The sequence below is a fragment of the Oryctolagus cuniculus genome, chromosome 7 (assembly GCF_051225735.1).
Source record: "Oryctolagus cuniculus isolate XC-2025 breed Fujian yellow rabbit chromosome 7, ASM5122573v1, whole genome shotgun sequence".
NCBI classification, from domain to species: Eukaryota; Metazoa; Chordata; class Mammalia; order Lagomorpha; family Leporidae; genus Oryctolagus; species Oryctolagus cuniculus.
Window position 1 is genome coordinate 39,085,443 of NC_142873.1, and position 27,855 is coordinate 39,113,297.

At 56.1% G+C, this 27,855-nt stretch overlaps 1 protein-coding gene across 1 annotated transcript; it reads right to left on the reverse strand.

The window, feature by feature from the left end:
* Nucleotides 1–27,383, reverse strand: VANGL2 (VANGL planar cell polarity protein 2). The gene is made up of 8 exons (XM_051858468.3): nt 27,093–27,383; nt 10,647–10,907; nt 10,410–10,530; nt 7,741–8,348; nt 6,843–6,979; nt 6,234–6,369; nt 1,342–1,573; nt 1–575 (listed from the first exon to the last, which is right to left on the reverse strand). Exons 2-8 carry the CDS (start codon nt 10,715–10,717, stop codon nt 315–317), a joined length of 1,566 nt encoding a protein of 521 aa, XP_051714428.1. The 5' UTR covers nt 10,718–10,907; nt 27,093–27,383; the 3' UTR covers nt 1–314.
* Between the last annotated feature and the right edge of the window lie 472 nt (nt 27,384–27,855).

A 27,855-nucleotide genomic window follows, 5' to 3' on the forward strand; every position in this document is an offset into this window, starting at 1 on the left:
GCTGGGGCAAGAAGGGGAGGCACTGATTCCCGCAGGGCCTGGAGGGACACAGAAGTGGGAGGAGGAGGCCGTCCCAGCCGCTGCTGACAGCAGGGTGGTTTCTCCACGTGGGGGAAGACAAGGATGACGGGGCGGGGGGGGGGGGGGGGGTAGTTAATTCAAGTAAAAAAAATAAACAACAACAACAAAAAAAAAAAAAAAAAAAAAACAAGAGCAAGAGGAAGAAGGGTGGCAGGCATGTGGCTGGGCCCAAGAAGCGAGCCCCCCACCCCTCAGGACCCCCAGAGTCTCCCGCTGCCCCTGCTGCTGCACAGTCACACCGAGGTCTCGGACTGCAGCCTCATAACAAACTTGTGCGACTTGGGATCCACAAATTCCTCGGAGAGTTTGAAGAATGGCACCTTCTTGGTGCTGACCACCAGGCTGAAGTCCTGGCGCTTTAAAAGGAACACGATGCCATCCTTGAGCCCGTTGGTCACCGGCTCCTCGCTCACCAGTGTCCACTGTTTGGCCAGCCAGCGTTCCTTGTGGTACTGAATGGTGGGGCCAGCTGCCAAATACCGCTCCAGGAAGGCCTGCGAGGGGGAGAAGTGGCTGCATAGGCGTCTCCTGCACCACCCACTGTTCTTCCCCAGGGCACAGCTGCCCAAGACAAGGGGCAAGAAGAGGTCAGGGAGTATCCGCCCCAGACTTTTGTTTTGAGGAAGCCAGTGCTCACGGAGATGAGGTTGCTCCACAGTCAGGACCGGAATTCGGCTCCCCCGACCTCATCCCCCACTCTTGTCCCTGCAGCAGGCTGCGGCCTGCACAAGCTTCCCTCATCCTGCCTTCCTTCCCACACAGCTCACACGACTGGTGCCAAGCAGGCCTGCACCAAGAGGCAGTCCGAGGGGTCAAGGTTAAGGGCAACACTTTAGCTGCCTGTCCACCAAGGGTGGCTCAGGGAAAGCAATTCTAGGAGTTTGGCAATATAGCCACAGGGTGAGCAATGGCTCAACATGAGCAGAGGGCAGAGACCATCTGGCAGAGGTAGCAGGGTCCTGGGGTTAAAGGTGAGACTTTGGGTCTGGAAATGCCAGTGCTTTACAGTGCATTACAGGTCTCAGCCATCCCCCAAAGAGCCCTGAAGCCTCTGTTCTCCTCGTCCGCCCAAGAACTTCACCCCATGCAGAGCAGGTGGATGGCGTACCAAGGAGAGAAGAGATGATAAGAAGGAGGTGGAGGTGAGAGAGGAAGAGGGGTGGGGGTGAAGAAAGAAGGAAGAGAGCTGGGGAAAACGATGGTGGAAAAGAGGACCAGGAGCTGGGCAAAGAGCAGGGGCTGGGAGCAGAGCGGGCCTACCTTGGGCGTCATGTCGTGTGTGATGCAGAACTCCAGGTGCTGCAGGATGCTCTCCATGGTGTGGTAAGGCTGCTGCTTGGTGGTCCGAAGGTACTTCTGCATGGCACGGGCCATGGATGCAAAGATGGCCTGAGCTGCCTCCCGCGGGTCCATCACCTCCCTGGGGTTCTTCTGCTCCTCTTCCTGCAGCCGCTTAATGTGAGTGAAGGCCTCCTCCACAGCTACCACGAGCCTGCGGGACAGGTGGGGAGGGGTCTGGACCAGATGCCCCCCTCCCCCTCCCCCCAGCTCCAGTCCTCCAGGGCCTGAGCGAGGCTAAGTCTTCACGCCCACCCCAATGCCACCCAAACCATCTGGAACCAAGGGCTGGACTCCTGGAAGACTTGAGGGTGGGGGAGGGAGGGGACATCTTTCCCCAGCTGGGGCCAGGACACAGCCATGGAGCTCACTGAGCCACAGCCCAGGAATTCAGGACAAATCTAGTGTCAAGCCCAGAGAGACAACTAGGGACTGTGCTGCAGGGATGGCTCCAAAAAGACCCTCACATTGCACTTCATCAGGTCAAAAATTAGCAGACATGATCTCATCAAAATGACAGATCTATTCAGCCATAATTACATGGGCAGCATCGAGGGAAACACAAGAGTACTTCACAAGTTAATGGAAAAATAGAACAAAAAAAAGTTTATTTTGGTGTAAAAAAAAAGAAATCTGGGCAGGCCTTGTGATGCAGTAAGTTAAGCTGCGGCTTACAATGCCAGCATTCCATACTGGAGTGCCAGTTCAAATTCCAGCTGCTCTGCTTCCAACCCAAATCCCCGTTAACGTGCCTGTGAAAGCAGTGGAAGATGGCCCAAGTACCTGGATGTGCCTCCCATGTAGGAGACCAGGATGGAGTTCAGGGCTCCTGGCTACATCATGGGCCACTCCTGGTCACTGTAGTCATTTGGGGAGTGAACCAACAGATGAAAGATCTCTCTCTTTCTGTCTCTCCCTCCCTATGTCACTCAGCCTTTCAGATAAATAAATCTTTTTTTAATTGTGAAATCCACGTACAGCTATTCATAACACAAATTTTCTATGAACCTTTTTTTAAAGATTTGGTTTATTTATTTGAGAGGCAGAGTTACAGACAGAGAGAAGGAGAGACACAGAGAGAAAGGTCTTCCATCCACTGGTTCACAACCCAAATGGCTGCAACGGCCGGAGCCAGGCCAATCCAAAGCCAGGAGACAAGAGCTTCTTCTGGGTCTCCCATGTGCCTGCAGGGACCCACGAACTTGGGCCATCTTCTACTGCTTTCTCGGGCCATTCGCAGAGAGCTGGATTGGAAGTGGAGCAGCCAGGACACGAACCAGTGCCTATATGGGATGCCAGTGCCGCAGGCAGAGGCTTAGCCTACTACACCATGGCACTGGCCCCACTATGAATTTTTTGCAGATCCCTCATAAGCATGATTTCAAACTTTTTCACCAAATAAAGTTATCTTTTTTAAGATCTATTTATTTATTATTAAGATCTATTTATCTATGTATTTGAAAGTCAGAGTTACACAGAGAGAGAAGAGGCAGAAAGAGAGAGGTCTTCCATCCGATGGTTCATTCCCCAATTGGCCACAATAGCCGGAGCTGTGCTGATCCAAAGCCAGGAGCCAGGAGCTTCCTCTGGGTCTCCCACATGGGTACACGACCCAAGCACTTGGGTCATCTTCTACTGCTTTCCCAGGACATAGCAGAGAGCTGGATAGGAAGTGGAGCAGCCGGGTCTCGAACCAACATCATATGGGATGCTGGCACTTCAAGCCAGGGCATTAACCTGCTGCGCCAAGCGCCGGCCCCTAAAGTTATCTTTTAATTCCATTTTCCGTGGATCTTTTGAACTACCCTTATACATTCAGCATCTAAAATCATCAAATGATTAATAACTAAAATATGCAAATAATTCACTACAAGTCAAGAAGAAAAAGGCAAAAACCCTTCAACAAAATGTGCCAAAAGATGTGAACCAAATATTCATGAGATGCCTGAAAGCTAAAAAGTAGATGCAATGGTTACTGGTTGGTAATTTGAGAGATTCAAATTAAAACATTAAGATGCTACATCTCCTTTAAAATGGACAAAGTAAGAGGACGACCATAACTCAATATTGGAAATGACACTGGGAGTATTCTGTGAACTCCTATGCAGTAAGAAGAAAAAACAGGGACCCAGCATTGTGGTGCAGCAGGTAAAGCCACTGCCTGTGATGACAGCATCCCACATGAACATCGGTTCACATCCTGGCTGCTCCACTTCTGATCCAGTTCCCTGTTAATGGCCTGAGAAAAGCAGGAGAAGATGGCCTACATGGGATACCTGGATGGGGCTCCTGGTTCCTGGCTTCAGCCTAGCCCAGCCTCAGCCATTGCAGCCATTTGGGGAATGATGGGGAGTGAATCAGTGGATGGAAGATATCTTTCTCTCTCCCTCTCTCTTTGTAACTTTGCCTTTCAAATAAATAAATAAATAAACCTTTTATAAAAGTGTGTAATAAAAATTTTTTAAAAGATGCAAAAAACTGGATGCATTCACAGCATGGACAAATCTCAAAAACAGCATTCATTAAGGGGGAAACAGAAAAAGTCCATTTATATTAAAAGCATACAGAAACTAAGACGACACTAAATTTGTACAAGAATTTATGCCCACAGGAGTGGGTGCCTAAAATGTGGGAGTGGAGTAAGAGTGGGGACCAGAGGAAAAGGGAAACATTTAGAATAAAGAACTGGGAAGACACATATGATGATGTGTTAAAAGCTGAGAAGGGTGAGTCACGCAATTCTCTGCACTTGCAGTCCAAATACAAAATACAGCCACCTGGCTTATGGGCAGGAAGGGACTGAGGAAAGCAGTGAGGCCTGCAGGCTGGTACCCAGAAACACAGCATCCTGGGAAGCTAGGCTGGGACCCCAGGCTGAAGCTGTGTGCTTCTGAGTATCCTACAGTCTTGGTTATTCTTCTGCTTCCCCTAAGTGTCTCAGTAAAGTTCCTTTTTAAAGATGTATTTATTTGAAAGGTAGTCAGAGAATGAGAGAGAGAGAGAGGAGAGAGAGAGAGAGAGATTTTCCATCTGCTGGTTCACTTCCCAGATAGCTACAATGGCTGGGGCTGGGCCAAGCCAAAGCCAGGAACCAGAAACTCCATCCAGGTCTCCCAAGTGAGTGGCAGGGCCATCTTCTACAACTTTCCCAGGCACATTTGCAGGGATCTGCATCAGAACTGGAGCAGCCAGGACTCAAACCAGAGCTCATATGGGATGCTTGTGTTTTACAGGCAGCAGCTTAACCCACTAAGCCACAATGCCAGCTCCAGTAAATTCTTTCTAAAAGATTCTTCAGTTTTAGATGAACCAACAGAAAAAGCTTTCTCTCGATTACAAGCAAAGTGATGGGGGGTGCGGGGAAGGGCCCCTTATGTGCCACCATAGCAGTACAGGGGACCCAAAGACCCTCATCAGAGCAGAAGGTAGAGAGGTAGGGAGCAGCATTGGTTCCCCTCCCATGAGGGCCATTTCTGAGACTACTGGAGACATGCCGGGGTTGGTGGTCTTTGTCCTATGGCAGGGGACTCCAGGCTCGTGTGTCCAGAACAGAGCCAAGGCCATCTCCGTTCCTTGAAGCCTGGAGAATGTGGGGGGCGGGGGAAAGAGAGAGGCCAATGGTCCAGTCCCAAGGCTTTCTGCTCCTCCCCCGGACCCCTGCAAGCAAATTCCTGTAGACCAAGGCAGGATCTGGCAGCAGGAAGCACCCAGGAAAACTGTCCAGGTATGATTTAAGTTCACATGGTACATGGTAATATGAACAGGGAGAAGGGAGGAGTAAGGACAGCATGGCAGAATTTACCAAAACGTGGGCACCAGAACCTTCAGGATCTCCCAGGAGAAAGGCTCGTCCAGCCTCCGGGCCTGCTGCTGCAGCTGAGGCTCACAGCCCTAAGGTGGTCCCTACCCCCAGTGCAGTAGCAGAATTCAAAGGCATCCCCTACCTGTGCTGGATTCCCACTCCCTCTCCATTCAGTAGCCTTTGCACATTTGACAAGGGTCAAGTGCCAAACCACTTGACTTTCTAACACAAGAAGATGATCCCAGGCGGCCCAAGCTAAATCACACGCCCTCTAAAAGCAGAGCTTGCCCCAGATGACAGCAGAAGTCTGGGAGAGAGACCTGTTCCTGCCAGAAAAAGTGAGCCAGCACGCGAAAACTGGCCTGTGGGGCAAGGTGACAAGGCAGGGACTTCTGCCAAAAGACAGGGTCTTAGGGGCCACCACTGTGGCATAGCAGGTAAAGCTTCCACCTGCAGCACTGGCATCCCATATGGGCACTTGTTAAGGTTCCAGCTGCTCCACTTCCAATCCAGCTCCCTGCTAATGTGCCTGGGAAAACAGTGGAAGATGGCCCAGGTGCTTGGGCTCCTACACCCACATGGAAGACTCCTGGCTACGGATAGGTCAGCTCCAGCCACTGTGGCCATTTGAGGAGTAAGCCAGTGGATGGAGAATCTCTCTCTCTCTCTCTCTCTCTCTCTGTAACTCAGTCTTTCAAATAACTAAATAAATATTTAAAAAAAAAAAAAGTCAGCAGTGAGTTCAGAAGGGAAGCGCCAGCTCTGACGAGAGCTGTCAGGATTTCCATCTGTGAGGCCTGGGTGGAGCGTCCAGCCAGCCCACACCTGACCAACGGAAGTGGGAGACAATTAATGTGTGTTGCCTCCCAGCCCAAGTTCACGGTCATCTGTTATGACAGCAACGGAAAATGATGGCACATACACAACCCACCCGAATCGTCACTGCCCTTGTTTCCAGCAGTCTCCCAGCTCACCCACAGGCGCCCCCTCGGGGTCTCCCCCAGGGACCCACCTGGCCCTGCGCTTGCGCACCCTCCGCTCGTGCTCGGCCTCCTCGTAGTAGTATTCGTTGTGGCTGTTGTCCCGCCTGCGGGCCGCCGCCGCAATCACAGCCCGCGACTGGCCTGTGGAGTTGTTGGTGCTGTTTTCTGCACAGGATCGGGACAGAGGGCACGGTCACGAGGGCGAGTGGCCTCTTCCCACCCCAGGAGCTCCGGAAGCCGAAGCCTGGCATGTTCCCACCACCCAGCCGTGCCTCCCGTTCCCAACCCGCCTGGCCGCTGGCTGGGCAAGGCCGCAGGAAAGCAGCGAGGACGGCCCCGGAAAGGCAAGATCCCGCACGCGCTGCTCCCTAGCACAGAAGGCTCTGACCAGAGTGGATGAGACACAGAGGAGCCAGATCAGGGTTTGGGGGGGACGCACCATAGCAGAGAGGGACAGCAAGTAGAGCCAGCAGCCTAGACCAGCCACCTGAAGCCAAGGGAAATGACAGAACAGAGGGGCTGGGAAACAGGCCAGGGAAAGGAGAGAGCAAGGGGAGAACGGGGAGAGAGGAAGAGGAGCCAACTTGGAGTCCTGCTCGGGCAGAGGCCAGGAGGGGTGGAGGAGCAGGGCCGCTCACCCTCTCCGAGGGAATACACCTTGAAGCCAGACACTTTCTTGGCCAGGACGGACTTGGGCAGGTTGAGGAGGGCAGGGTTGTAGACAGGGAAGTCATGGTAATACTTCTCCAGGATCCACACGGCCACGCGCTGGATGCTGTGGGGGAAGACGGCAGGGGGGGAGGGAGAAGGGACAGACAAGGGGCGCAGGGGGAGGGACACATCAGGGCAGGGCGGCAGGGCAGGAGAGGACACACGCCAGGGACAAGCCGCTTCCAGGAAGCCTGCTCAGGCCTGAGCTCTACTTACCAGGCTCCCCAGCCTTCCCCAGGGCCGGGCCCACTACTCTTTCCCTGCCCTGCTGACGCCCATGGGAGGAAGGGCCTTGGGCCGGGGGTCCAGCCAAGGGGCTCTTCTGCCCCCTCCAGTATTTCTCCAAGTTGCTCAACAAGACCCAGGAGAAGCCACCGCTACTCTGCCCACGAGTCTCCTAGCGGCAGCTGAAGCCCCCTCCTACTATCCCTTACTCTGAGGGTCCCCGCTTGGGCAAGCTCATCTCAAGGGCCACCCACTGGTTCTCACAAAAGGCTGTTTCCAAGACAGGAATTCCCAAAAGCCCCTGTTGGTGCCCCACACCTCTCTCTCTGTCTTGGTCTACCCCGCCTCTAAGATTCCCAATGTCCAACTGCCTGTCTACACCTAACTCAACTCCCAGCACATCTCACCCACAGCCCTGCACGCGACAGTTCCAGTAAGCAGTCAACACTACGGGCAGAGTACTCAGTTCCTTCCCACACGGCGCCCCCACCTGCACCCCAGGGCACCTTCTGCCTTGGTGTCCCCTCAGCCGCCCCAACATCCTTTTCCAGCCCCAGCCTTCTCCCAGCGCAGGAGCCGCCTCTTCCCACGCGTCCATACCTGAGATGGCCCACGTTGTAGAAGCGACTGGCCCCGTCAGTGGAGCGCACAACCTTGAGCGTGAACTGAGGCTGGAGCTGGCGCAGCTCCAGCAGGACCACAGCCAGGTAGTGCACGAAGAGCAGGGCGTCCACCAGCGACACGGCGAACTGCACCACGCCTTGGTAGCTGCGCTCCCGGGCGTCCAGGATGCGCACGCCGTAGAAGAGCCAGTAGGAGACCACAAGCAGGAAGACGAGCACCATGAGCAGGGCGCGCAGCACGAAGACGCGCGGCAGCGAGGCCTTGGGCCGGCGGAAGAACAGCGCCCAGCTGCCCAGCAGCAGGATGAGCAGCTTGAAGGCCACGGAGATGAAGAGGCCCTCGCAGGCCGTCCCGCACGGCTCGAGCTCCTCCCGCCACAGCAGCGGGGGCAGCAGCAGGAAAGCCAGCGGCGTGAGGAAAGACAGCAGCGCCAGGGTGGCCCCTGCCGCCACACCCAGGTGACGGGAACAGTCCAGCGGGACGCTGTCCTCCATGTCCTTGGCGATGCGTGTGAGGTCATCATGGGAGATGCTGTGCTCTGAGGTGCCGGTGACCACCGTGGTCGTTTCTCCCCAGTTGTCATCCTGCAGGGGGGCGGAAGGGGGCAGCACAGAGCGGGAGACACAGAGGGATGAGGGGAGGGAAGCAGCGAGAACACAGGGGAAAGGGGGAGGCAGAAAGCAGAGAGGGTGATGAACAACTGGGCAACCATCAGAGCATGTGCTGGGCTGCCCTGTGTGTCCAGGTCTGGCCTCTGCAGATAGCAAAGTCTGACCCTGCTTCTAGAAGAGCCAGCTCAGTGAGACAGGAAAAATCTACACCCGCAGTGATGGCCCTGAGAGCACAAAGCACAAGACAAATCCGCAGGGGCAGCTCAGCCGGCGATCGGGATCTGGGAGCAGACTCACGGGCAGAGACTAGGATCTGAGGCCGACTTCCGTGGAACAGCAGGACCTGAGCTAATCCTTAGGGGTGGGTGGCCTGCAGCAGCCGGACAGGATTAGTGGTTCCCAGTCCCAGCTGAATACATCGGAATGACCAGGACAAGCTGGAAAATAATGCCAAGGGTCACGTGCAATCTGCCCATCAACCTTTGGATGAAAAGCTCCCCAGTTGGCTCTCCTGTTCATCCAAGACTGATCTAAATGGCTCTAAGTGTTGGCTCCTCAAAACGTGGCCTGTGGACCCTCAGGTGGACATCAGCCAGGAGCCTGCTAGAAAAGGCAGAACCTCAGGCCCACCCTACATCGACTGCACCAGGATCTGCACTGGAACTAAAATTCTACAAGTACCAGCCTAAGTTCCTGCCAGCTCTGGCAGCAATCGGTGATTTCGGCAGAAGCCAGCAGGGAGTTCTCAGGACAGGGATGGCAGGAACCAAGGCACCCGGAGGACTTCGCCAGCTGGGAATCACGGGAGTGGAGATAGGAAGGTGAGGCTGAGAGGGGCCGGGTGGGGCTCGCGCAAGCCACACCACAATGCCAGGCTGGCGGTTTCTGACAAAGGGACTGACCTGACAAAGTAGCTGGAGGAAAGAAGGGGACACTAGGGGCCGGGGTGGGGGTGGTAGAGTAATGACGGCATGGCCTGGGTGCCACAGTGCCCACCAGGGTCACCTAAGTGTCCACAGTACAGGGCTGCCTGTTCCTGCAGACAACGGGGTGACAGGCTGAGCGTCCCCCCACCCCGGCACACTGAATGTGGTCTGCTCAAGCTACTCTGCAGGGGCTGGAGGTCACCCCGCAGAGGACTCCCAAGCCCATTATTGGCCTTGACTCCTGGAACAGCCCGAGGATCTGGAGTCACATCCTGACAACTGGGGGGAATTCAGGCTGTGGGACTGAGACAAGGTAGGCGTGGCATGCGATGCATGGCCGGCTAGTGTCCACCCTGCTGGCCCACAGGCTGGCAGGGCCAGTGACGAGGCGGGCCGAGCAACCTGAGGACGTGGGGAGAGTCTGACAGACACAGAAAGGGAGTGTGCCAACAGCTTTCAGCTCGAGGAACGGCGGCTCCTCCTAACCCCACGACCCCAGACGCACTGCCTACCCCTCCAGGGAGCAAGGGTTTGGGAACGCTGTCCCAGCAAGAGGCGAGCTGATCATGTCGCGGGCTCACTCCAAGAACTCAGGAGACCAGCTCCCAGGAAGAAGGGTAGAAGGAACCTCTCCGGCAGGTACTGATCTGCTCCCAACATCCGGGAGTAGCCAGCGTTGGCTACAAAGATTTCTTCAGAGGAATAAGGAGCGGGGAGTCGCCAGTGCCCTTGGCCACGGAGGTCAGAACCCTCTTCCACCCCTCCTGCCCCTCCTACTGCAGACCCCCAAGCAGCCTGCCTGGCTGGCCTCCACCAGAGGAGCTGGTGATACCCAATACCCAATGCAGGCCACCTCCGCCTCTCTGAAGTTAAGGGAGAGGCCACTGCTTCCAAACGGACCTCTACAGAAATTCCCTTCATTCTGAAGCGAGGCCCTACCTCGGGACGCTCAGCCCAGAGAAGCACAGGACAGATCCCCTCTCTCGTTTGGTCTCTGTCCTAAGAGTCCAGGTTTCTAGGCCCTCCCCTTCCCCAATGGGGCCTCCAGCTCTTCCAAGCAGTGACCCCGAAGCGCCAGGCCTGGACCACCGCACCCCCGGACACTCACCCGCTCATCCCCTCGCGTGGACTCGTTGTCCAGCAGGGGCTCTCCCGGAGCCTGGATCGTCACCGACTTGTCCCCGCGGCTCCCATCTCGGCTCTTGGAGCGGTGTCGGTCCCGGCGGTCCCTGCAGCAGGAGGCCAGGGGAACAGGCACAGGAGGTCACAGGCAGGGCCAGGGTCATCAGCCCTGCACATGCCCACCTCCCTCCAGCAGCTGTGTCGCCCACACCTGGGTGCCCACCTGTGCTTTCGGGAGCTGCGGGAGTGGCCCGACTTGTAGGAGTAGCCCGAGTACTGGGACTCGGTGTCCATGGCGTCTGAACGCCGTGCCTTGTAGCGCTCCAGGGCCGCAGGCTGGGGCCGCTTGGGGGGCCCCACAGCCACCTCCTTCAGCACCGGCTTCTTCAGGCCAAGAGGCACCTTCAGGAAGTCAACCGTCGCCCTGAGGGACTCTATTTTGCTGGACGGGTGGGCCTGTCTCGGAGAAAATCAAGCGGCGCTCCTGCCGAAAGAGAGCAGCTGGCTAGAGGCAGCTCAAGCTCCCCACAGGGTCAGGGTAGAGGGCAGGAGCACCCTGTAGGGCCACCACAGAAGCCCAGAGCCCACCAGGCCTGAGACTGCCTCCTCCCCAGCTCCTGCGCTGTCCCAGGAGCCTCCTCCTGCCTGACCTCCTGGCAAGCGTCTCCCCAGCACTCAGGGACTATGGGAAAGATGACCAGCAAAACGCCCCCAGGATCACCCAAGCGTGAGCCTCCTGGAGCGGGCAGGATCGGGGCAGAGCTCTCCCCTACTCTCAGCCAGGAAAACTGAGGCTTGGAGTGTTGGCCCTGGCTATGATGACAGTTTGTTCATGGGAGGCCTTGGACAGCAGAAGGCAGCTGGCCTCTGTCCAGAGGCCATGCCAGGGCTCTCCCGGCCCCCACAACCCCCTCTCCGCACTGCTAATTTCTGAGTGTGCTCCAGCAGGTTGCCAACCGCCACTGCTTCTCTCGGCAACCAAGGAGCATCGACTTTGAACACATCCAGTTACTGGCCAGGCCAGGCAGGCTGCTCTTCTTGAGGGGCTGTGTGTATATGTGTGTGTGTGTGTGTGTGTGTGTGTGTGTATGCACACTGAGGAGCTCTGTGAGGTATGATGGGTGGAAGTGACAAATAATACAGTGTGCAGGGTGGGAGGAAATGACAAGTGGAAGTCATTCTTCAAAAGCCTAAAGTCCTAGGACTGGCGCTGTGGCATAGCAGGTAAAGCTACCACCTAAGGTGCCTGCATCTCATATGGGTGCTGGTTCGAATCCTGGCTGCTCCACTTTCAATCCAGCTCCCTGCTAATGGCTTGGGAAAAGCAGAAGAAGATGGCCCAAGTGCTTGGGTCCCTGCCACCCATGTGAGAGACCCAGAAGAAACTCCTAGCCCCTGGCTTCAGCCTGGCTCAGCCCTGGCCATTGTGGCCATCTGGGGAGTAAACCAGCAGATGAAAGATTTCTCTCTCTCTGTAACTCTGACTTTCAAATAAATAAATAAATCCTTAAAAAAAAAAAAAACCTAGGGGCCAGCATTGTGGCACTGCGGGTTAAGCTGCCAACTACAATGCCAGCATCCACGAGTGCCAGCTGCAGTCCCAGCTGCTCCACATCCAGTCCAGCTCCCTGCTAATGTGCCTGAGAAAGCAGTGGAGGATGGCCCAACTGCTTGGGCCTCTGTGCCCACATGGAGACAAGGAAGAAGCTCCTGGCTCCTGGGTTCTGTCTTTAAAAACTCCAGCTGTTGTGGCCATTTGTTGGGGTGAACTAGTGGATGAGACCTCTCTGTCTCTCCCTCTCTCTCTTTGTAACTCTGCTTTTCAAATAAAATAAATCTTAAAAAAAAAAGCCTAAAGTCCTGCCATGGGCATGAGTTTATGTGGCTGAGGGGCAGCATCTTTTATCTGTGCCCCTGGCTAATTCCACAGGCAAAAAGGACCTCTCCTTCTCCCGCCTTCCCCAACTCCCAGGTCCCCACAGGAGCCCCCACCTGCTCTCCCACCAGCGTCACCGCCCCTCTGCTCCTGACCCTGTTTCATCTCCTCTCTGTGCCCTGAGCTGACTGCACATCCACACTCACTGACTCATCAAATCCTTTTAGGGAACCTTCTGTGAACCATGCATTTTGCAAGGCCCTGGGCATGCAGTAGTACAACAGCACTTGAGTTTATAATCTAGCAAGGAAGACGCACACTCAACAAGTAAGCAGGCAGACAGCAAAGGCCGACCGCAGGAAAAGAGACCGGGGAGAGGGAACTCTGGGGGCCGCCGTTAAACAGGGTGGTTCTGGCAGGTGTCTCCGAGGAAATGACACCTAAGCAGAGGCCTAAAGGAGAAGCAGGAGTTAATCAGGCAGAGTGGAGGGAAAAGGCTGCCGAGCCGCAGAAACTCACGTGGGAAGGGCAAAGGCACGAGGGAGCTCCATGTGGTTAAAGAACCAATAAAAGGCCAGAGGAGCCAGAGCTGAGCACGAGCAGGTGCAGCAGCTGTGCCGCAGAGACAGCCAGGGGCCAGGTGAGGAGGCTGGGATTTATTCCAAGGCCAGCCATGGAGGGATTTTAGCAGTGCAGGTACAGATTGGAAAGAGGGGAAAGTAAAAACAGGGAGATGAGTGAGGAGGCCATTCGGTACCGAAGCCGTGGCTGGGGCAGAGCTGCAGGAGAGGTAAGAAACACCTTTGAGACTTCTGTTGGTGTGCAATCAACAGGACCTAAGGTAGGACTGGCATGGTGGGGAGGGGGGTGTCAAGAACTCCTGGCCTGAGCGAGGGGGCAGATGGCAGTGCCGCTGCTGAGGTGGGGAGCGCTGGGGAGGAAGCAAGTCTGGGGAGAGAGATGAGTTCCGTTTCCGGTGTGCTACATTTATGGCTGTGGGTGTCAGAGGTGCTGCACTCGTGTGCGTCTAGACTACAGGCACTGGTGCAAAGCCACAGGGAGGAATGGGATCACCCAGGGGAGAGGCAACACAAGGACTCCAAGAACTGCAACACACACATGTGTCCAGGGAAAAGGCGCACAGAGGCCAGAACAGCAGGAGGTCTGAAGAGTAAGGTCTGAAGCCAGACAAGAACCTGAGTGCTTCCAGGGTGGAATAAATTCAACCAGGTCAAACACTGCTGGGAGGCCGCTTATGTAAAGAACTAAAACAGATGCAACTGTATAAATTTCCTCTGACTACTCCAAACCACCAGCACCCTGCAAATGAGCAGCACCACACAGACCTGTCTGTATCCAGCTCCCCTCTCGTGAGCACACAGCAAGTAACTGATGCTGACGCGGGAATGACCGCACCTCTCCGACCCACACAGAAACTGTGACTGCAGGGAAATGAAATTCATTCAAAATCCATTCGCTTCTCCTCCTCAATGTGAGTTATCTGGAGGCAACCCACAGGCTGGTGGTGTGTGCCAATATCCCACATCAAAGCCAGTGTAGGATCAGGATACACTTAGGGGACAGAGACAGCAATAACCCTTAACCCAGCCCTCAATCTTTCTAAACACCTTTGCCACACACAGAGCCTTTGTTCATCTTGGTCTACCAATGACAGACTGGCTCCTCTACCCCTCTCCTGAGCACCCATTCTACTGGTTTATTGCTCCACCCAGTGGAGACATCTCACCTGTATCTCTCTTCATGTGGTTCCTGTCTATCTTTCTTGGTCACTTCTCTTAAAAAAAATGGAATTTTGCCGGCGCCGCGGCTTACTGGGCTAATCCTCCGCCTAGCGGCGCCGGCACACCGGGTTCTAGTCCCGGTTGGGGCGGGTTCTAGTCCCGGTTGGGGCGCCGGATTCTGTCCCGGTTGCCCCTCTTCCAGGCCAGCTCTCTGCTGTGGCCAGGGAGTGCAGTGGAGGATGGCCCAGGTGCTTGGGCCCTGCACCCCATGGGAGACCAGGAAAAGCACCTGGCTCCTGGCTCCTGCCATCGGATAAGCGCGGTGCGCCGGCCGCAGCGCGCTGGCCGCGGCGGCCATTGGAGGGTGAACCAACGGCAAAGGAAGACCTTTCTCTCTGTCTCTCTCTCTCACTGTCCACTCTGCCTGTCAAAAAATAAAATAAAAAAAATTAAAAAAAAAATGGAATTTTGCCAGGAGATTCACAGATACCAAGTGGACTGGTATCTGTGAACCAGAGAGGACTGGGGCTGGAGAAGTAAAGGAGGACTGCCAGTGATTACAGCCTGGACACAGATAAGAACCCCATATCCTCATCCTCACCCCAAATACCCATATCTGCCACAGCCAATGGCAAACAGAACCTGGATTTGTACTGAAGATCTGGGTTCAAAACCTAACCCTCGTGCTGCCTAGCTATGTGACCACAGGCAGGTTACCTAACTTCTCTGTGATGTACCCAGGTAAGTTTATTGATAAAATGGGGAAGACAGGGGCCGGCACCGTGGTATAGAGTAAAGCCACCGCCTGCAGTGTCAGCATCTCATATGGACACCAGTTCGGGTTCCAGTTGCTCTAGACTTCCAGATCCAGTTCACTGCTAATGGCCTAGGAAAAACAACGGAAGATGGCCCAAGTTCTTGGGTCCCTGCACCCATGTGGGAGAGAGACCTGGATAAAGCTCCTGGATCCTGGCTTCAACCTGGTCCAGCCCTGGCCGTTGCAACTATTTGGAGAGTGAACCAGCAGATGGAACATCTCTCTCTCTCTCTCTCTCTCTCTCTCTCTGCCTCTGTCTCCCCTTCTCTGTAACTCTTTCAAATAATAAATCCTTAAAAAAATAGGGAAGATAAATATGCGTAGAGCATGGGGTTGCCATAAGGATCATGGAGGTGAAAGAAATGCTTTTATGAACTGCCCCCCAAAGTAATTAAGCAAGCAGTCAGCTCCAGGATCACTTATACTTTGATCACAGACACTGCCTGGGAGACCAGGGAAAGAGGGGTATAAATAAATCCTGCCGACTGTACAACCACAGAAGCCACACCACACACACACACACATCCTGACCAGAGCCACCACTTCAAACACACCCAGGAGGTAAGCTGATGCCTTTGTGTTTCCCCTGCAAATAAATTTCAGACCAGACAAGGGTGCCAGTCCTCTCCCAACCCTTTGTCCTCAGCTGCTCAGCCTACATCTCCCTACTTTCCTCCCCAGATACTTCGTGAGGACCCAACATGAACCCCCTCCCCTGCCCTTCTGACCCAAGTCGGGGTGCCCAAATAGCACCCAAACATGCTCCTCCCTCCCCCTACCAAACACAAATGCAACTGCTAAGCCCCTAGCCTGCTGTCATCACAAGGAGCCCAGGGAACCAAAGGGAGCACTCGAGGGGCGGGGTTGGGGGTGGGGGAGGACGGGAGTGAGCAAAGAGAGGGGCAGAAGTTCCCCTCAGCTAATCAGTCTCAGGAATCAGGGCTTTGGAGGGTCTCCAGGGTGGGCAGCGTTCCCAGGGAAGAGAGTGGGGGAGGGGATCACTGGCTGCAATCAACAAGTGGAAATGTCAGAGGGATGACGGGAGAGAGAGAAAGCCTGGACCTGGTGCACAGCAAGGGCTCCTCTGGGCTGGGTGCGGGGAGGCCAAAGCAGGGTGTGTGTGCCGCCACGTTGCACCTTGCCCCCCGCTCCCACGACACCAACACCGGTTCTTGGTCCCCTACCCAGCCACGGATTGTGTGGGGTTAAAAGGAGGCCAGAGAGGACAGAAGGAGGAAGGCAAGCGTCAGGCACAAAAAAAGAGACCCTTCTCCCCTCCGAAGGCCTTTCAGAAATAAAATTAATGGAATGTGTCTCAGTATCATCCCAAGGGGCTTGGGGGGAGGGCTGGGGGGGAACGTGGGGGCTTTTGTCCCGGCTGCCCAGCTTCTCCCACATTGATCACCATGGCAACCAAAGCCCCCTGTTGCCTAGGTGATGGCAGCCGGGTCCTGGAACCCATACCCAGCATCCAAAGCGAGGAGGTTATGGAGGTGGAGGGATAGGGGCAGAGGGGGAGAGAATGGGGTTTCTCCTCTGGCGGCCCCAGCTTTTGTCTGAGCTTCAGGATCGGGTTTCTTCAGGAAACAATTGGAGGCCTCTGGAAAAAATACACTCAGAACCTGGCAACAAGCTGAGGGAGCAAGGCCCTGGGGTATGTGTGTGAGGTTGGGGGGTGGCCAAAATACAGGCCAGAGTGGACCAGGAGGCAGCTCAAGTGGATAAGACGTTGAGCAAGCGCGGGGACCCCATGTGCGGCGCGTGCTGGGGACCGATGACCAGACGCAGGCGGCTGTAGTCACCGCCTCCTGCTGCCATGCTAGTCCTGGCCCTCGCTGCAGCCCGGTCCCAGCTAGGTCAGGGCTGTGGTAGGGGAACAAGGCAGAGTGGAGACGAGGACAGGTGGGGAGAAAGCCCTGCGGGAGCCAAAGAAAAGGTGGGGAGGGCACAGGACACACACACACACACACACCCCTAAAGGGGCCCCGTAGTTCCTCACCTGCACCCAGGACAGGGCTGGAGGCACCAAGCGCAGCAGGAAGCACCTGCATGACTGTAGAGAGGACTTTGGAGAAAGAGGCCCAGAAGCCAGATGTTCTCCTCCGACAGGAGAAGGCCTCGGGTAGGGCCTCTCTCTCTCTCCTCAACCAGGGACTAGGGGAGGGTGGCCCAGCCTGGACACAGGGACACAGGCATCATGACTTCCTCAGACTCCCACTGGGGACCCTCGCCTACTAAGGGTCTCCTACACCAGAGACCCGGTCTTAGTGCACAGGCCTTGCACTCCCTTCCCCACTACAGCCCATGGGCAGTGTGAACATGTGGGCACCCCCAGCCCTGTGGCTCCCCAATCTTCACCAAGGCCAACCCCAATGTCCAAAGATATCAATGTGAGTTCCGCTCAAAAGTGCTGGATGCTCACCTTCCTGGGGGCAAGGAAGGGGAGGAAAAACCAAGCCAGGGGTCCAACCTTCTAGCCTAGCCCTCCAAAAGCTAGATGTGTGCCGGGAACAGAGCGCCCGGCCAGGTCAAGGCCAAGACCCCAGAGCCTCTGGGACAGGACCATGGGCTGCAGCAAGAGCAAGCCCAGGGACGCGAGCCAACGGCGCTGCAGCCTGGAGCCAGCCGAGAGCACCCACGGAAGGGCCGGCGGCGCCTTCCCCAGCACGCAGACCCCCAACGAGCCGGCCTCCGCCGACGGCCACCGCAGCCCCAGGACAGCCTTCGCCCCTGCCGCCGCTGAGCCCAAACTCTTCGGGGGCTTCAACTCTTCGGACACTGTCACCTCCCCGCAGAGGGCCAGGCCGCAGGCTGGTGGGGTGACCACCTTCGTGGCCCTCTACGACTATGAGTCCCGGACGGAGACTGACCTGTCCTTCAAGAAGGGGGAGCGGCTGCAGATCGTCAACAACACGGAAGGAGACTGGTGGCTGGCCCACTCGCTCAGCACGGGACAGACCGGCTACATCCCCAGCAACTACGTGGCCAGCATGAGGCACAGCAGCAGTTCGTAGCCCTTGCTTGGATTTCCCCCACCCCCACCCCAAGTCTCACAGATGTGCTCAGTCCAGGCTGCCCAGCCAGAAATTGGCCGGGGACTGCAAATGCAGACACCTAATGTGGTTTCCACAGAGAAGGAGGTTCCTGAACCACAGCTGTGCCCACATCATTCCCCTCACCCCCTCCAGGAGGAAACAGTGGATCAACTTGGAACATAACTTGGGCCTTAAAGGTACAACCCCAAGTTTTACAAACAGAGAAAGACGGGAGCTAGCCCACGTCACTACTTTTGCGGCAGTCCATTTTCTGCCTCCCCTTACAGGAGAAACCACCCTGACCTGTGACTTGGGGCATGCGCCCCTTGGAGTGAGACCAGGCTCCTCCGGGAGTCTCCACCTGCACTCCGGTCCTCTGAAGAGCCATAATCCTTAGAAGGCCAGGATGGAAGAGAATTTGCTCACTCCTGCCCTATGCCCTCTTCTCACCAGCGACAAAGGAACAGAGACTAGACAGGCGCAAGCCAAGGCAGCAGAGACCAAAGAGCCCCTACCTCACACGAGGTGGCTTCTGCGCCACACACCCACTGCTCCTAAGAACCCTGATGTCCCTTCATCCAGCCCCACCCAGCCCAAGACACCCATCCCAGAATTCCTCCATCACAAAAAGAACAGGAAAGGACCAGCCCTAAGCCAAAGACCTAAAACCAGATGGAGATTTTGCCACTACGCTCGTTCCCACACCCTGAGAAAGCCCCAGTGCCCGTGGGCACCTGCACCGACTCTCACTGGGCAGAGATCTCAGCAGGCTGAAGGGTGGGAAGGAGCTGGACCAGGGAGCCCCGCCCGCGCCCTGTTACCCAGGCACTCTCCCAGGACAGCCTCAGCCATGAGCTCACCACCCCGCAGCCCCAGGGCCGGGGCAGGATCCTTCTCTGCCCTGGGCCGAGCAGCAGGGGAGGGGCAGTGCTTGGGTCACCAGGCATGTAGACTTCCAGAACAGCGCCTGGCCACCAGACCCCAGTGTAGGGGGCTCCCGGAGGAGGGCCCACCCCCTGGGCTCCTGGCCAGGATACCTGAGCCCACCTGCTACTGAAAAGGAGCTGGGGAAGCCAGGGCCAGGCCCCTCTCCACCTGCTTCCTTCATTGCCCTTGTATGTAGCAGGGGTGAGGCTGGCGCCCTCCAAGTCCAGGCACACTGCACACACATACACCCACACTCGTATTCCCCCCTCGGAAAGCTGGAATGGCTCCCGCCTGCCCCACCCAGCTCCACCTACCCTGGCTAGGCAGGTTCTGTAGAGACCTGCTCTGCCGTCTCTCAGGCACCCCCACCCCCATCCCAGCTCTCACAAAGTCCCTGCCCCCCCAGCCCAGCACACACAGGCACACACTCAACTGCATCCCATTCCCTAGCCTCCCCAGCCCATTCCCAGTCAGCCTGGAAGGGAACGCTGGGTGGAGAGGTGGGAGAGGAGTGGGAGCTGCCCAAGGAGACAGGGTGAGTAATTCCTTTGGCATCTGTCCCAGGTGGAGGCCAGAGGGGAGGCAGGACATCCAGCCGGTGGGCAGGTAACCAGGGCTTCTAGATGCCTGGATGTTCCACTGAATTCTCACCAAGGAGTAGGCCTCACAGTCCCCACCCCCAGGCTTTGAGCTGCCTCCTCCCCAGCTAGGGCAGAGGACTGGCCCCTACCTGCCCACTGGGGAGCAGGCAGAAGAACCAAGAAGGCAAACAGGCATCTGGAGGTGTCCTCGGGGCAGAGACAAGGTGGACAGGGGGAGGTGGCGAAGCTGTGCTAACCCAGGGGTCAGCTCCCCATGCACTCCCCACAAAATCGCCTCCTTCTCCTCACAGCCTGCTCTCCTGGGTAGACACCAAAACTGTCCCCAGCCCTGAGAGTCCTTCAAAGCCTGCTCAGCCAGCCCCTGCCCCAGGTGCCAGTCACTTGGTAGCCACCTTAGGCTGACATGCTGATGGGGAAAGCTGAGATGTGGGAAGGAGTGAGGGGGAGGAACATATGGGATGGGAAAAGCAACGGAGCGGGCCTCAGGGTGTGAGTCGCAGTGTGGCTCAGGGTGAGAGTGGCAGACCTGGGCTTCCCGTCCTGAAAACCTCCTCCTGCTCAGCTCTGACAAACGGGCCCAAGTACCCACCAGCTTCCCCCCACCCACCCATCCTGACCACCCCCTGAGTGTCTCACTCCGCTCCTCCCCAGCCCTTGTATCTGCCACCTCCACTCCAGGAGTAAAGCAGGTGACAAAATATGTGCTTCTGTTGTTCACACTCAGTTGTTTTTTAAGTCACCACATTTGCACCTCAGGCTCAGCACCTGTTTCTGTCTACCCCTCCACGTACCCTAAATGCCGGCTCCCTGACCCCACCCCGACCATCCCACAAACACAGCCAGGCTGGGGAGGCCGGGAACAATCCAAGGAAAGCCGGGGGCTGTGAGAAAACACCACAGACAATGAGGGCCAGGCCCCTCTCAGTCACGAGTCCCCGTGGGCTCCGGCCGCCCTGCCCACATCTGAGAAGCACCTCGTCCTGGAGAAGTGCAGGGTCCTCCCTGAGACCCCACCTGACTTCCACCTCAGGGGGAGACTTCTCTGCTCCTCGGGCTGACGTAGGATTCACTTCTGCTTCTCAGATGGACAGAGGAGCTGGTCAAGTTCAAGACTGGAGGCGATAAAGAGCAACCAGATTTAACTGGAATGAACGGAGGGAAAGGGGGAAGAAGCATTCAGGGGAAAGGAAAGGCAAGGAAGTCAGACAGACCCAGACCAAATGTTCATGAACTACATCTCAAATGAGTCATCCACCTCCTCTAAACCTCAGTTTCCTTGTCTGTAAAATGGGGACAGTACTACCTATTGCAAAAGGCTAAGGAGTTTTCAGTGAAATAACGCATACAGAAGATCACAGAGTCCAGCACACAAGAGACGCTCAATAAAATGTTAGTTTCCCACCTCTTTCTCCTTTAGGGGGTACACAGCCAATCCTCTCCACTTCCTGTTCCCACAGGCCCATTGTGAGAAGTGAAACTCCACCCAGAACCAGCTGGAATCACCTCTGGGTGCCGTGTCGGCCCCTCCCTGACTTAGCTCACACGCAGGTACCAAGAGAGCAGTCGAAGCCCTCTTTCCAGCACCCGCTTCTTCCTCCAGGGCCTCCTGAACCCTCAGCCTCTCAGCTCTCCTCCCTCCTTCCTCACCTACAGTGAGGCCGGGCCCGGGCTCCAACCGCCTCCCACTCTCCTCTGGGCTCTAAGCCCAGCTGTGTGTGCAATGGTAAGAAAAGGGGGCCCCGAGCCTCCTGCCCCACCCCAGCCCCCAGCTTCTGCCCACTCTCCCCTCTCAGTGCCCCACCCTGATTACCAGGATAGCCTCAGCTCTGCTGATTCCAAGCCTGCTTCTCCCAAACCCGTTCCCAGCTGTCATGTCTGTAATTACCAACCTTGCCAGGGGCATCAGACAAACTCAGCAACACCTCATTTCCAAAGGGCCCCACCACAGAGGGCCTGAGCACAAGCAGAGTGAAGGAAAGGGAGGCAAATAGTCTCTCTGCCCACTGCCGTTCCACACAGATCACAAGAGAGAAGGTGACAGGTCACCAACAAGGACAGTGCTGGGGCCGGTGCTGTGGCACAGTGGGTTAAGCCACTGCTTGTGATGCCAGCATCCCATCTCAGAGTACCGGTTCGAGTCCCAGTAGCTCTGCTTCGGATCCAGCTCCCTGCTAGTGCACCCTGGAAGGCAGTGGAAGACGGCCCAACTATGCGGGCCCCTGCCACCCTTATGGAAGGCCTGGGTAGAGTTTCAGGCTCCTGTCTTTGGCCTAGCCCAGACCTGGCTGTTGTGGGCATTTGGAGAATGAACCAGCATATAGAAAATATTCTCTCTCTCTCTCTCTCTCTGCCTTTCAAATAAATAAATAAATCAGAACAAGAACAGGGCCGCAGTGGACAGAGTGCTAGCAGGATTTTCTCCCAGGCCCTTCCTGCACTCCGCGGCCTCTCTCTCACCGTCTCACAGGGTTACCCACCTGTGGAGGGTACATTTCAGATTTTTGATTGAATTGATCTGAAATTTCAGATCAACTCAGAAGGAGGGGAAGAAGTTTATGCCAAGTAAAGCAGGGAAAAGGGAAGATGCATGCAGGAGGGAGCCGCTCAGGAAAGAGGAGAAAAGAGCAAATTTTTAAAAGTCCCATCCCCAACCCAGACCCTGAGAAAAAGCAGTAACATCCCAGCCCTTGCTCTCCCCTCACACCTCACCCCCACCCTTCCTTCCCACAGGACAAGGAAGAAAAGGGATGATTAACTCTGTTTTATAGGCAGGGAAACTGAGGCCAAATGCCCAGTTCAGATTTCAAATGCAGGGATGCCTAACACTCACGCTCAGCTTCTGCCAGTAGTGCCTGCCTCAGTCCCCTCCTTTAAAATCCACCTAAGGAACAGCCACACAAGGGAATCTGACTCAGCCACAAAAAGGAATGAAGGGTTGGGGCCGGCACTGTGGCATATCAGGTGGAGACGCAGCCTACAGTGCCGGCATCCCCTGTGGGCACTGGTTCGAGTCCTGGCTGCTCCACTTCCGATCAGCTCTCTGCTATGGCCTGGGAAAGCAATGGAATATGGCCCAAGTCCTTGGGCCCCTGCACCCATGTGGAAGACCTGGAAGAAGCTCCTGGCTCCTGGCTTCAGATCAGCTCAGCTCTGGCCATTCCGGCCATTTGGGGAGTGGAACAGCAGATGAAGTCATCTCTCTCTCTCTCTCTCTCTCTCTCTCTCTCTGCCTCACTGTAACTCTGGCTTTCAAATAAATAAACCTTTAAAAAAAAAAAAAAAGGAATGAAGGGTGCTGGCATTGAGGCGTAGCAGTACCGGCCTCCCATATGGGTGCTGATTCGAGTCCCAGCTGCTCCACTTCTGATCCAGATCCCTGCTAAAGCACCTGGGAAAGCAACAGAAGATGGTCCAACTGCCTGGGCCCCCGCCACCCATATGGGAGACTTGGAAGAAGCTCCTGGCTCCTGGCTTCTGCCTGGCCCAGCCCTGGCCATTACAGCCATTTGGGAAGTGAACCAGGATCCCTCTGGCTCTCACTGTCTCTTCCTCTCTCTGTGTAACTCTGACTTTCAAATAAATAAATAAATCTTTAAACAATAATAATTGGGGCCGGCGCTGTGGCGTAGCAGGCAAAGCCACCACCTGCATTGCCGACTGCTCCACTTCCGATCCAGTTCCCTGCTATGGCCTGGGAAAGCAGTAGAAGATGGCCCAAGTCCTTGGGCCCCTGCACCTGCACGGGAGACCTGGAAGAAGCTCCTGGCTCCTGGCTTCAGATCAGCCCAGCTCCAGCTATTGTGGCCAATGAGGAGTGAGTCAGCAGATGGAAGACCTCTCTCTCTATCTCTCTGCTGCTTCTTCTCTGTAACTGTGCCTTTCAAATAAATAACTGAATCTTTCCCAAAAAGCAATAATAATAAAGCAAAAGAGAATTTTTTTTAAAAAAAGGAATGAGGGACCGACACATCCCACATGCTACAGTGTGGATGAATCTTGAAAACATGATGCTAAGTGAAGGAAGTCACACATTGTATGGATATGAAATATCCAGAATAGGTAAATCCACGGAGACAACGGAGATTGGTGGCTGATAGGGACCGGATTCAGATCAATGGCTTAATGGGCACCCATATCCTTTTTGGGATGGTGCAAAGGATTTGAAACTAGAGATGTGGTAGTTACTGAAACATCGTGAATGCCACATTCACGTAGAGATGTTTAACTTTACATTAGGTGAACTTCATCTTAATATTTTTAAAAATCCAGCTAAGGTCACATTTCCTCCAGCAACCTTCCCTGATGCCCCATCCCAGGTTCAAGCCCCCTACTGAACACACCTCCATATCGCACTCAGCAGGTGAAACACCGTGAATCCACATGGTAACGCAGTCTCCGCCACAAAGGCCGGTCCTGGCCGCCCCTCCAGCGCCGGTGCTGCGCACAGAGCCTGGCAGATGATGGCTAGCTTCTAATGTGGTCTGCCCGAAAAGGCTCAGGAGCAAAGCCTCCATCTCCTGCCCCTGTCCTCGGTCAGAATCCCAACCACGCCCGCCAACATTGGGTGAGTGCTGCCTATGCGCCATGCACAACACACGCTTGGGATTATTTCATTTACTCCTCATACAGTTAAGAGGCAGGGCTTATCATTAACTCCATTTTACAGGGGAGACTTCCAAAGTTACCTGTTTGTCTGAGGTCACAATTAGGAAGTGGCAGAGGCAGGATTTAAGAACAAACTGAAACCAGGGAGAAGGTCACGAGGGAGACCTGAGATTCCCTGTGGAAGGGTCAGGGTGGCCTTGCAGTCTGGCACCTAGGACATCTAAGAAGCCAAGGAATGGGGTTTAATAACTTGCCCAAGGTCACACCACTACCAAGGATTAATACCAACCGACTCTGACTGACTCCTCCCTTTGGCTTCAAAGTGCGGGGAGCTATGGAGAGAACACGCAAAGCAGAAGACTGGAGTCCCTAAAATTCAGAGGGAATGAAGGGAGTCCCACACCTCTTCCCTGCTCCCCCAAAGCCTGTGTTCCCTCCCATTGGAAATCAGATATATAAGTCACAGTCTGTCCTGCTCTAGGCCCCAGGAGGGGGAGATGCACTAGAGAAGCTGCCCCAGAAGAATGGAAGGAAGAGAAGGCAGGAGCAAGACAACGCAGGAGGAGGGGCCGAGGTGGCTACTGGTTCCCAACCTGGAAGTACCTGCAGAAATGGTGCTTCCTATTGTCAGACCAATCTCTCCTCCTTGGAAGAGAGCCCCACTAGTAAAATAGATCATGCATCTTGTGAGTGTAGACAGAGCGTCTTAGATGCAAGTGCCTTGCCAGCCCTGAGAATCCCAACCATCTCACAGGTGTTGGGTTTGGGGGAATTGTGCATTAAGAAAACGGGGGCGGGGGGAATCCAGTCTTTTCCTATTCGGGCCCCATCACTACTCCCAACATTTTCTACCCTAACTACTCTTATCCCTGGGCCTTGGTAGGGAGACCTGAGGTTGAAAGAGGGAACCTTCCAATTGCACATGTCCATTGGAGACTCCAACACTCTACTTCCAACTACTCGACTAGTGGGCTCCTACAATCCCAGCCACAGCTCTTAACTCTGGGTATTTGGTCCTCACCTCTGACAGCAAGAAGAAAAGGGCTCAGAGCCTGTGATGGAGGCACAGGACTATAGGAGATGGCCAGCCCCTTCCCTTGATCCCAAAAGACAAAGGACAGCACAGAGGGGAGGAAAGCTGGTAGCCGCCACTCCTCTGGGGACAGAGACGTCCACTTGCGGGACAGCGGCGGACTGCTCGGCACACCACCATGATGGTGCCCTTAGCGTGGGCTGCCATGAGGTATATACATACCCCTTCCCAACACACAGAGATTCCCTTCTTGCAGGCTCAGTCCTGGCCCCCCACCCATCCCAACCATGCTTTTCACCAGGGAAAAGGGAGATGCAGTGACACACCTGCAGAAACTCCGCAGGAAGCACCTCCAGGCCATTCTCAACCCTAAGCCGGAGAACCCCAACTGTTCCCTATCAGGTCGCATCCCTGCAGGCATGCATCCCACACCAAAATCTCAAGGTTCCTTAGGAACCTCAGGATCCGATGCAGCAGGGCAGACACACAGGGCACGGAAGCTGCAACCTCCAAGATCCTCCCAAACAACGGTGGCCCGAGGGGGCTGGAACAAGGCTGGGTCTCCAAGAATGGGGCCTCACCAAGCACTGGAACCCAATCTTTGATGCAGGGGGAGGAACTTCCTCTCACTCTTCTCTTGGACTGGCAGAATCCCCCAAATTTCTCTAGGGCTACAACCAGAACCTCTGCCCCCTTCCCCACTACACACACCTCTTCAACAAAAGCCCTCTCAGAGCAGGGCTCTCAGAAGACAGCTCACCCTCTCCCACCCACAGGCCTCAGAAATTTAAGGTGCTACCGAGGAAGCCGGGAGACACCATCCAAGAAGCCTCGGAACCCTCCATACTGCCTTCCCTTTGGACATACTGCCAGGAAAACCTGCCCACAGAGACAAGAGGCACCTCAGAAACACGCGCGCGCGTGTGCACACACACACACACACACACACCCTTCCTTACCTATCAACACAGGCTACGCAAGAGAACACAGATCCACTTACACCCTTCTCAGCACACAGGTGCACACAACCTACCTCCGTACCCCTCTCTGCTCACACCCCCACCTTCCTCAGTACCTACACACCTCTTTCCCATAAGCCCCTCTCCCAGACCACACATGTACACACACACACACCTCTTCTCCTAAGCACACACATAAACACTGACCCAAACACACAGCAGACGCATGGTCAGCCACTCCCCCGATGCACACACACTCAAGCACGGAAAAACACCTACCCATCCAAACCCAGGGGCCCACCTGCAGGAATATGCAGCACATCACGGCGTGCAAACGCACACAGAAATAAAGAAAAAAAAAAAAAAAACACAAAGAATCATGCACACCGGTCTCCACCAACCTTTTAAAACTCACTAATGCTGAGGCCACAGCCCCTACGATGAGGAAATAGGAGAGAGGAGAGAGGAGAGGGATGCCGGCGCCTGTCCCCTGGGCCCCCACGGACAGTGCCTGGGTCTCCTACCGCCAGCCCCATCCGCCTGCTGCTGCACACACACCCGCTCTCCGCTCCCCTGCCCGCTCCCCAGACCCCACTATACACCCCAACGCATACCTGCCCACGTCCCTTCCCACACTGCCGAGGTGTGGACGCACCCCCGGGCACCCTCGGCTTCCAGTACCTCCAGACTCCAGTCCGCACCTCCAACACACGCTCCCAGCCTTGGCTGCAACCGGCTCCCTGGGGATCATTAAGGCCCCCGCCCGGGCCCCGGGCCCAGGAAAGTCCCCGGCTCGCCAGGCCCGGGCTCCGCCCCCTCCCCACGCGCCCCTTCCCCTCCCCAAAGTTGGGGGGTGGGGTACTCCGCTGTGCGGTGGGAGAGCGGACCGGAAGGGGGGTTGCCCCGAGCCCCCCTTCCCCCATAAGCCACCCCGTGCTCGCTCTGGGGCCGATCACCCCCTGGCCCCTTGCGTGATTGTCCTCCTTCTCTGTTTCTTTTTTTTTTTTTCTCTTTCTTTCTTTCTTTTTTTTTTTTTTCAAACTTTGCCCGCGCCCCCACGGCCCGGCACTCACCCGCCGCTGCGAACTGCCGGTGGGCTCGGCGGGCGCCCCGCTCGGCCCGGCGCCTTTGTATCCGCAGCGCCCCGGGTCGCTCCGAACTCCGCGCTCCCGGACGGGCTGCGCGGGCGATAGGGGGTGTCGAGGGGGGCTCCTGAGTCTGGTCACCCCTTGCTCCGTCCCAGACCACTGCGTTCTCCCCCTCAAGGCCCCAGGAGCAGGGGGCCGGGGGAACCGGGGGCGCTCAGGCTCCCATGGCGGGACCAAGGATCAAGGAATCAGGGATCAGGAATCAGATCGGGAGCCGGCGGCGGAGGGGGAAGGGGCAGAGGGGGAGGGGACGAGAGTGGGGGGTGCAGGGGGCGGGGGAGCGCGCGCTCCCGGGTGCCGCCTCCCGGCTGTTCCCGCAGCCCCCGCCCCTCCCGCCGCCGCGTCCATTGTCTGCGGCCGCGCTCTTCCCGGAGTCTGCGCTCCCCCAGCTCTGTGCGTCCAGGCGCCCAGCGGCCCTCCCCGGTCCTGGGAATCGGCGGCCGTGCTGCGACCCCAGCCCGGGACGGTGAGCAGGGGGAACTCCGATTCTGGGCCTTGGCCCAGCCTGCTGCCACCTCTGGGGCTGTCTTCCTCGACCTCCTTGTCGGAAACAGAGCCCCCAGACCCCTTGGGGGTAGCCGTGTTCTCGTCTTGGGGGCCACAGACTCGGCTACACGAAATCCGGTGGAATCTGAGACGTGGGAAGATTGATTTTTTTTTTTTTTTTTTTTTTGCCCCCTAGGGCTGC